The sequence below is a fragment of the Tauraco erythrolophus genome, chromosome 1 (assembly GCF_009769465.1).
Source record: "Tauraco erythrolophus isolate bTauEry1 chromosome 1, bTauEry1.pri, whole genome shotgun sequence".
NCBI classification, from domain to species: Eukaryota; Metazoa; Chordata; class Aves; order Musophagiformes; family Musophagidae; genus Tauraco; species Tauraco erythrolophus.
Genome location: NC_141465.1, coordinates 13,408,138 through 13,418,740, shown reverse-complemented (window position 1 = coordinate 13,418,740; position 10,603 = coordinate 13,408,138). Strand labels below are relative to the sequence as shown.

The 10,603-nt window shown below is 47.0% G+C and overlaps 1 protein-coding gene across 1 annotated transcript; it reads right to left on the bottom strand.

Annotated features, from left to right (window-relative positions):
• Positions 1–665: 665 nt before the first annotated feature.
• LOC104380213 (nectin-3-like) lies at positions 666–8,965 on the bottom strand. Its single transcript, XM_009987656.2, has 4 exons — positions 8,833–8,965; positions 6,856–7,191; positions 1,486–1,797; positions 666–985 (listed from the first exon to the last, which is right to left on the bottom strand). Exons 1-4 carry the CDS (start codon positions 8,921–8,923, stop codon positions 666–668), a joined length of 1,059 nt encoding a protein of 352 aa, XP_009985958.2. The 5' UTR covers positions 8,924–8,965.
• Between the last annotated feature and the right edge of the window lie 1,638 nt (positions 8,966–10,603).

Sequence of the window (10,603 nt, the reverse complement as noted above, 5' to 3'; positions counted from 1 at the left end):
ATGGATGTTTTAAGTGCAAGGATAAAGATCTGGGCTATTCGTTTTGCCAAATGGGTCCTTGCGTGTCTCTGTGTGAAGAGAGACTGAAGTTTTCCCCTTGCAACCCCCCAGTAGGCTCCAGCTTGGACCTAAAGGCATGGTGCCCATGGAAGACATATATCACATTTCTTCCCACTGCTTCTTTTTCTGCAAAGCACTCTTCAAAAGTCAGGCTGCACGCTCTAGGCATGTCCTGCAAGGAAGCTGAGGTGCCTTCAGCACAAAACTGGGCTGCGATTTTCCGAAACGATGCTACCTCACTCTGTTTGCCCCCACCTTGAGCTTGCATCCTTCACCCACTGCATGAGGACAGCCTTGGTGGACAACCAGCATGGCAGCCTGGGCTTTCCTCACAGAGGCATGCTTTTCCTCTTAAGACCCCATCTTGTTTGAGACGCATCTTGAAGCTGCCTCCTCCACAAGCTGCACTGGCCATGCTGGAAGGAGGTTATTTTAAAAGATGCAGAAGAACAGTGCAAGGATATGGCCACCACTTGCACAACTATTTTGTGTATAAATATAGTAACACAGCGTCACTTCCCTCTCATCGTGCCTCATCACTGAGAAAGTGAATGTTTTTGAGCTGTCAGCGCTGTCGGGTGCCTGTGGGCTCCGGCTAAGCATGTTCAGGTTTCCCCTTCCCAGCATGCTGCTACCCAGCTGTCCAGGAAGCTGATCCCTTCGTCCCTCCCTGCCCCCGGTGCAGCCAGCCCTGGAGTGGCTGCGCAGAGCTGGGTCTCGGCGTTGAGCCCCATGACCGGTGTGGGTGAGCCTCGCACCCTGGGGAAAAGCAGACCTACCCAGCATGGCTGGGCTGGGTTTCTCTCTGGGTCACATAGGCTCCTGAGGCAACGGCGGAGGAGGCAGGCGAGGAGGAGGAGGGAAATCAGGGGGACCAGGACCCCCACCGCAATGGCAATGGCCGGTGCTGCCCTGCTGTCCGGACCTGTGGGGAAAGCAGCAGGTACTCAGTTCGTGCACGATGGTGAAAAATAAAACCAACCCCAAACCCCTTCTTTCAGACACCAGTTGGCCGGTTCCCAGGGTGAAACGGGGTGGATGGGGGTGCCGGGAGCACATGCCGGCATGCGCACAAGTGGCATCGCCAGCGGTCCTGTCCTTGGGGTCCGACGGCTCAGGTGGGTGTGCGGCACCCAGCCCCTCTGAGTTGCCCAAAGTCGACACATCCTGCTGGTGTGTCAGGCTAGGTGACAGGGAAACCCCGCAAGTCCTCAGCAGAGGCAGGGGCACACCACAGTGTGTAGGGGACCCGATGGGCAGTAAGACGTTGTACGCCATTGCCCAGGGTGTTTGGCTGATCCTCAGCACCTCCTCTGTCCCTCCCCCAGTCCAGGATGCTCTTCCTGGTGCCTTCTCGCATCTACCCCAGGAGACATTTCACCGTCTCCTCCCCACTCCAGGCCAGGAGTAGGGCTGCATACTGACCCTGTGCCAGGCTGTCCGTGGGCAGGACCAGGGTCAGGTTTAGAGATGGGTGTTGGATCAGACAGGCGATAGGGTACTCCTGGAGGATTTTGGAGTGGGCGTGGGTGAAATTGCTGATGACAGTCACGGTCTGATTGCTGAGCCTGACGTGGTACTCCCTCGGTTTCCACTGCAGGATGCTGGGAAGGCGCCAGGTGATTTTTGGAGCTGGCTTCCCTGTTGCTGAGCAACTCATCCCTACCACTTTCTCAGAGTCCTCAGCTTTGCCTGGGCTGGGTATAAGCTTAGCCTCCACTTTGGGGTTCAAGATGGCTGTAAACACAAAGTGACAAAATCCGTTACTTTCTGCTCACACTTGAGCAAAGAGCATCTGTGTTTACCGTTATCTTGGAGGACAACTTTGGTATTTAATTTTGTCTCTCCTTCCACAATGTCCTGACAGTGACAAATAAACACGAAAGTGATCAGGTAGCAGTCTGGAAATGAAGAGCTTGGCCAAAATAAAGGACAAGAGGATAGAAGCATTCAATTCTGTTATTAACAGCAGCAGTGCAGCATCCCAGCTGAGAAGTGGTGATTGATTATGGATGAGTAAAAAGCAACAGGTAGTGAAACTGTGTCCTCCTCTCTCTGAAAGGGCTGAACTGCACCAATGAGTCAAAATTCTTGTTCTTTTTCCTTAAATCTATCTGCAGGATTAGCTTTATCACTGTTTGAGAAGTGCAAGCTTGTGGATCAAAGGACTAAATGCATCTATTTATACAAGATGGTAATAATTAATTTGTATGTGGTTACACCACAGGATTTCACCTGTGGAGACTTTGTGCTTGTACTTTCTTCTCTCTGGTGTTGGGTTTTGGGGGCATTGTGGTATCCTTCAAAGCCTTCATTAAAGATCATTTGTTCTGAACTCCTCACCCTAGAAGATTTGCAGCTGCAGCCACATTTAGTCTTAGTCAGCAAGAAGGATGAACTGTAGGCATCATTCATGCTTACTCACTTGCATGAAGCCTGCTTGTTGACTCCTATTTATATGAACTGTATTTATAAGGAATAAAGAAAGGGGAAGAGTGCAAGAAACTGATTTCAACCTGGATAGAACTTCAGGAGAGATGTGAACACATAAGAACATGTCTATCCCCTGTGGAAAAACACCTATTTATTCCTCAGCCATAATATCATATCATAATTTAGGTCAGAAAGGATCTCTGGAAGTCATCTAGTCCAACCCTCTGCCCAAAGCCAGTCTCATTAGCTCAGTTTGCTCAGGCCAAGATCTATAAAGCTCTATTTAGAAGTTCAATCCAGAGGTTTCCATGTGGCAGCTCACCAGCCTGCCTTCTACTTCAGTGCATGTGCTGGTGGCATAGGGATCCAAACCACACTCTACTTCTAGGTCCCTGTTTCTGAGAACATTACTTTTTTTAACCATTTAAGTGCAGTGGCAGTTCTAGTTTCATTCAAGTCTGAGTTAATACGAATGCCCTCTGATTAGAAAAGTATCTATTACCATATTTAGTAGTAGTCCATGTGTATATTATTAGTTCCATAGCAAAAATAACAACGGTCAGTACAATACTTATGCTGAAATTAATATTTTTCCCAACACTAGCAAACATCACTATCATTTAGCAATCCCACTTTTAAACAACAACAACAAAAAAATCTATTTCTTCTGCTTAGGAAAAATGTTTCTTTTTCCTTTTGGGAGGTAAAAGATTATTTGCATATGAATGAGGTGTAGAAGACACCGAATGATCCTGTTAAAGGAGAAAAAGGCTTCTCTCACATGCATAATGATGTCTATAACCTGCTACAATTCCAGATGCACCTCAGGAGGTTGTCTGGATCCTCCAAGCCTCAACTTGAAAGTAAGACATTGTATACCATCACTTTTGCCTTTTTTTTTTTTTTTTTAATGGCTAGATCTCATTTATTTACTATGGCTGTGCCTGCCTATGAAAAAAAAAAAAGAAGTAGGTATTTCTCATTTTTTACATCACCCATAGACAGAAACTCAAACTCCACAGAGTTGATGAAACCCACTAGTGTTGCTCCAAGAGCAACAAGAAAAGCATGTAGGGGGATTTCAGCTGGAACTTCTCAAAATCTCCTGTGTCTGAAAAGGCAAGTGTCACAAACAATAATGTTTTGATTAATAAATGATCTTTGAACTTCTTCTTTCACTCATGGGATGCATAAAAATAACATATCCACCCACAGCATTTACTTCAAATATTAGGTTGCGACATCCAAAAGCAGTAAAGGAAAGCTGTCACAGGTGTTTCCAGAGGGGATAAAAATTGCTCTGTATCTTGGCAGAAGCACATGCACTCCACATGTGATCCTCTCTGACTCAGCAGTCCTCTCTGTTCCCACATTGGGCCCCAAGGAAAGATCACCACGAGAAAAAAATCCTGTAGAGTTGAGCTTCCCCTTAGCAAGTGTCTGTAATAGATGCACAGTCAAAACCTTTAAGTACTTGCTTTTGCAGTAAAGTCCTGCTACACTGTTTGTTAGTTTGTAATTTTTAGGAATTATGGTATGCCTTGTGATGACAGAAAGCCTCCTCCAACCATATGGATGTGCACCAGCAACCTCGTGTCTCAGTTTCCCTGTCTAAGAAATAGTAATGGCACTTTGCTGCCATTCTTGAGCCTTCCTGGTGAATGGTGTCATCTATGATGAACGCAGAAGGTCTCTGAAGACAGCCCAGCAAATGCCCGGGTAATTTTGTGACCCAGCAAGTCTGGGCCATGCTTGTGTGGCACATCCCCCTCTCTCTGTATCTGTTCACTGAATCCTCTTCCTGAGTTTCATTCTCATCCTCTTTGGTAATCATGGGCAAAAGATTTCCAAAGCAAAATGAAGAGGGAAGAGGAGCAGGCTGTTGAAAAGCGACTTGCCAAGCACACCTGCAGATGCTCTGTTCCAAAATAGGTTTTGCTACAGAGTGGGAAATTTCTGCTCCTTCTTGAGTTTGCTCTTTTCAGCCAGGCAGGCCTGAGATTCCTCCAGTCATACCTGTTTCTTTTTCTCAGTGTCGTATCCAGTTCTTACGCAGTTTCACTTCCCCTCATCATGCGGTGATGGTGCCTATCCTGGAACTGCCCCTCTTCCGAAGGCTGTTGTAATCGGGCAATTACCAGCCTGAAAACTCCCTGGCAGTCCCCTCTTGAGGGCAAAGGCATGGCAGCATTTCATTTTCAGCTGGTGACTCCGGCTTGCGCCCCTTTCCCTGAATCCCTAAGCCTTGGGAGATTCCTGGCTGTCTTCACACTCCGGCACGGGGAGTCTTCTGGGCTTCTTCAGACAAATTGTTCCCATCATTATGAGTTGAGGAACAAGGGAGTAAGACTGTGGCTTTTAAGTAGCATCACATAAATTAACTTCAATGAAATATGCCATACATGGACCAAAATCTTCTGTCACAGTGCCAAACACTTGGTTTATCCACCTTAGGAAGTTGTAGGGAGATGGGGGTCAGTCTCTTCTCCCATGTTATGAATGACAGGACGAGAGGGAATGGCCTCAAGTTGCACCAGGGGAAATTTAGGTTAGATATCAGGAAAAATTTCTTTACAGAGAGGGTTGTGAAGTATTGGAACAGGCTGCCCAGGGAGGTGGTGGAGTCCCCATCCCTGGAGGTGTTTAAAAATTGCGTAGATTTGATGTTTAGCAATATGGTTTAGGGACCCTGACAGTGCAGGGTGAATGGTTGAACTCGATGATCTTGAAGGTCTCTTCCAACCAGACGATTCTATGATTCTATGGTGGCTCTTCAGGACGTGTTCAATAAAGCACGTTTCAGGGAGGCCACCATGACATGCAGCAGGAGCAGTGGGCTCATGCCTGCCTAGGACAGAAGTGAAATCCTTCCCAGTTGATAGGGTTTCATCTGAGAAGCAGGGAGAGGTGCTCGCGGGAGTGTGTGTAGCAACAGAAAAACATTTTGTTTTTTGAAGTAGAGCTCTGCTGAAGGATGAATCACAGCCACAAGGTTGGTGATTTTGGGAAATATTTCCGCTTCGTGGATTAAAAAAACAAACAAAGCAACAAACCAAAACAAATTGAACTCCATGTTCAGATTTACAGGATAAATGAGAAAGAAATCCATCTGCAAGACCCTTCCATATTTTCCTGTAATGTATAAATCAGTGTTTATGCTCTGAATGACTCAGGGCAGGGTGTCTTTGGAAAAACCTTCCTCTTCATATCTGAAATACTGAGTGAATTTCTCCTAATTTCTCTTTTCTGCTCTAGGAGCTTTCCCAAGAGAGAGGAAAAAGAACTTTTGTTCCAGGTTTGGTTTTCCCTCGTATTTCCCTCACTACCTTTCCCCTACTGCTTGCCATCTTTCCCCTATAAGTCAGGAGTGTCTTTTTTTTCCCCCGCAAAGGACTCCTGACACGTGGGTATGTGTGTGGGCATGTGTCTGTGTCTTTGTCAGCAGAAAGTACTGGGGATAAACAAAAGACTGAGCAGGGGTCATTCCACTGGCAGCAGGTCCCGGACACTGAGAGACACGATCTTTGGCCAACATCCTCACAGCAGTCAAGGATGAGAAAGTCAGGAGCTAGAAGGGTGTCCTCAGGGCATGTTTAATATCTCAGATTTCTCCCTGCCAGAAAACCAAGACTCTCCCACAAAAGATAAACAGCTTTTCATTCTTATTCCTTTTGAGCTCATCTATTTGTCTATATTTCAGCTTGTACTTGCTAGCTGACTATTTCATATGGAGACGTGAAGTGTTGCCACCTTGGCTCATGATTTAACTCTCCTCTTCAAGCTAATTGATGCTGACCTACACAAGATATTCTTGTGGCAAAGCCCATGAGCTGCGCTGTATTTCAGCCTTTTTTTCCACATCCCTCTCCTGAGCCCAGCCTAACTACTGACATTTATACCACAGCTTCAAAATCAGCTTCCAGATGCTCTGGTCACACATATGTCTCTCTGCCTTTTGAATACTTTGAAGTTTTTTAAGACCAAAGGCAGAGTAAGAAACAAAGTGCCTGATTTCCAGGTTTGGGAGGTGAGAGCAGCAGCGAAAGGAAGCAGAGGAGCAGGGGGTTCATGGTTGCGGCAGGCCAGCTGTCAGAAAAGCACACGGCCAGGGAAACTTGGAGGAAGTCATGGGTTACACGTCAGCTTTTGGATGTTGTTGACTTAAAGGGAAAGAAAATTAAAGAACTGTTGAATGTTGGTTTCCCATCAGAATTAAAACCAGAGAGGGAGGGAGAACCAGCAAGGAAGCTGAGCCACCTTTCCCAGAGCGATTTAGCAATGACCAGTGATCAGGGAAGGTTTTTCCCAGGGAAAACAATTTGGTCCTCAGATGACAGCCCATACGCAATTACAGTGTCTTACCGTAAACCTTGAGACACATCCTGCCACTGACAGCCCCCGAGGGAAACGTGTTGAAGATGCACTTGTAGCACCCTTCATCTTGGAGGGTAACTCCATGGAGGGAGATGGCTGAGACTTCTAACTCACTGTGGGCAAAGCTCACGTGGCCGACATAGTCCTTTGCTATCTTTTGGCCATTCATTGTACTGTAAGTCGCTATGTTGTCTTCAGCCCCGTCCGTCTCTTTCTGCCAGGTCACCTGTAGCACATCTTCTTTTGTGACCAACTGGCATGAAAAATTAACGTTTCCTCCTGCCTGGACAGACTGGACCTTGCTGTTCATTACCTGCACAAAGCCTGGAGGAGAAGCAGGTGATGCACTCAATATTTCTCACCACCCTTCTGCAACCCACCCACGGCAAAGGCCCCTCCAGCCCCTCGCCCTCATTCCTGGGCAGAGTGGCTCTGGAGGGTCTCTCTGCCCCTCCGTCCAGGGAGAAAATGAAAACACAACTCGAAAGAATTGCCCTGAGAGTGTCAGTGGACCTGACACCTCTCACACAAGGTATCTCACCAGCCTGGCACCTGCACCGCAGAGCGAGCCACTGAGAAAGGCAGCTCCGGTGTCGAAGCGACTGATTTCTGTCTGCTAAGACTGTTATCCCACAGGCACCTGTGGGGATGTTCCCTCCACATTCAGCCGTGCTAATTCCCAAACAGCCACTGGTGTGTTCCTGCTCCCTGAGCCCTCCTGCAGCACAGAGAGAAGCATATCAGTAACGCTGCTAAAAATTACTATGTGTAGCACTATACATCGTGCATCAGCCAGAGACTGACAAGAGACCAGAAAACAAGAATTAAAAAGCAAGGGAGGGAGGACTGGAGACAAACTGCATCCATCCTTCTGTCTCATGCTTCAGGCCACACAGCTGGGATGCAGCTGAGACCTTGCCGAAGGCCCACAGATGGAAAACTTTCATAGCATAAACGCCATGGTATTAAAGGTCTCCAGGGAAAAGAATAAAAAAAGTATCAGTCTCCTCTTCCAATTCACAGACATGTGAAAAAACTAAGGGGACAGGTGAGCAAAATGGATGGTAGCAGGTTTGACATCTTTGTGCCACAGTCCTCTTAGGATAATAGATTTAAAGTCTGTGTATATCAGCATGGGAAAGGAGATATCAGCAGGCACACTTAACAGCACTGAAAACATACAATTCGATTTACAAGCAAGGGAAATATCTCTGCAGGTTTTAAAGAAGAGTGAGGCTGTCGACAGTGCCCAGAGGTACACTTGTCTAACCCACCCAACGTAGCTCGCTTGCGTCCTGCTGCCTCTGTGGCTGTGGCCATGGCCAGGCAGATCTCTGCTGGAGACCAAGCAACCAGCTTTTTGTGAAGCTGTGCCAGTCGTTTTGCTTTTCAGAGCTCAGCAGTGCCATAGGCAGAATACAAACTGTGACCATGGAAGGTATTTTGAAGCAAATCCAGGCTTTTCTACATGATTTTTAATTACAAAAGCAAATGTAACGTATTCACACTTATAGTGGTGCGAGCAGACACCTAGAAGCGCCGCGTCCATCGCTACAGAAAATTCTGTCCTGGCTAAAGCAAATCAGTGCCATGCTCTGATTCAAACCACAACCACAACAGGAGGTGAAATCAAACTTCACTCACACGCGTCTCTGGGAGCATTTGTCTGGTTTATGATTTTCAAATTGTAAATACTTTGTACACCTGTTTGCAGCTTGTAAACGCACGGGTGGTGTGTTAAGGAAAGGATGCTGCCAACACGGCCGGCAGGGACATGGCTGGAATTCCATGCCAGCGGTGCGGTCACATGCAGTGGCACAAGTGCCCTGTCACCACCAGGATGGCCCCGGGCGGGTGGCAGAGGGCACACTGCAGTGCCGAGCCACACAGCAGCAGGCTGGCATGGCCACCAAGGTCCCCAGCACCATTATGATAACGATACGGACAGACTGACAAAGGACTTACCTGATGCAACGGTCCAGGCGCTGGAGAGGAGCAGACAAGTGACCATCATCTTAGCTGTGCGCTCAGTGAGATGAGTGAGCGACTGATCCATTAAGCGTGGCTTCCCCTTTTTTATACCCTTTGCTCTTACTCTAGGGACTTCCCCTTCCCTGCAGATACGGTAAGAAGTACCTCGTAAAAATCTCCTACCGCTCCGGAAATCAACTGAATAACAAAAATTTCAGGGGACATGGCAACAAATGTCAGAGCCAGAAACCAAAGATTTCCCACCCGGGCTGCTAGGCAAACAGGGCTAACGGGGTTACGAGGTTGAGTTTTTCACAAGTGCCTTTTCCATAACGTTATCTTTTCACAAGTGCCTAAATGCAAGTCCAGATTTCTAAGATGGCTGAGCACCCAATGTCTGCGGGGGGCAGGAGGAAAGGCCACTCTGGCCCTGACTTGAGCTCAGGGAAAGGAGCTCAGGTCAATAGTCATGCTGCAATAAGCAGTACAAATGTCCCCAACATGTAACTCAGAGGATCTAGTTAAGAGTCTGCACTCCGTGTGTATAGACCCAGGAGCTGCTGATGCTGCTGTAACACAACTCTTTTTCCAGGTAAGGAGACCAGAGCAAGCCAAGCGCCCAAGCCAGAGCCTAGGTCATATGTTGCCTCGGGGAAAAATCAAAGCCTTGGTCTTCCCTCTCCTCCATTGAGTTTGCCTCCATCTCTGCAGGTCCACACTCCTTCCCTAGCCCTGCCCCTCAGAAAGTCAGGGCTGCCGTTCCGCAAGCACACACCTTCCTCTCTATCCTCTCCTGAGATGACATAAAAATAGCTCACACAGCTGTTCTGAGTCATCATTTTTGTGCTTTTTTGCTTTGTCATTTTTACGCCTGTGTTTCTCTTTTTTTGCCAGCAGTGATCACGTTGCTGAAACCAACCAAACCCTGAGCCCACGGGTCACTCATGCACCACGCGGTGGGGGAACCAGCCAGCAAGACCTCATTTGCTAACCAAACTTGTACTGGTAAAGTAAATTTTGTGTTTCGGCTTTCTCGTTAGGTGGCTTAAGTTTTTGCAGATTCTTACTCCTCCAAATTTCTATCATTGCTTTAAAAATGTTTTCTTTTAGTTGAATTGCTGCACAGATTAACCTTGAATCATGCAAATAGTTTGGGGGAAGCCCAAATCGTAACGTGACAAAAAAATTCTCAGACATACTTACACATATACATTTACACAGTTCCTTCTCTCCTCTGAAGTGGTAATTAAGGATCTGAAAACAGAAACAGCTCAAGTATCAGTATTCCTCTAAAGAAACATTTTGGGTGTGCTTTTGAGTAGGTTAAATAATTCACTCTGCAACTGCTTCATACTATTGTCTTCTTCCTTTGTGGTATCACATCTCATTTTCCTTTCCTTGAGTTATTTTCACAGTTGCATTTTCCTGGAAGATTTCTGGAAGAGCATTCTGGCCTAACCAAAACGTGAAATCAGTGAAAAATGGTTCTTTTGGGGTTTGCCAGACCATTTTACAGCTATTAAGTGATACAAATAGTGCCAACAGTCTATGGAACAAGGCCTTGGACCAAGTCAGAGGGGAAAGCTGCCAGCCTTGAAATGGAGAGTGTCGTGGTTTAGCCTAGCCGGCAGCTCAGCCACCATGCAGCTGCTTGCTCACTCCTCCCCCTTGATATTCTGGAGAGAAGAAAAATGTGACAAAAGGCCTGAGCATCGAGATAAGAACAGGCAGGGATCACCCACCAGCCATGGCCCCAGGCAAAACA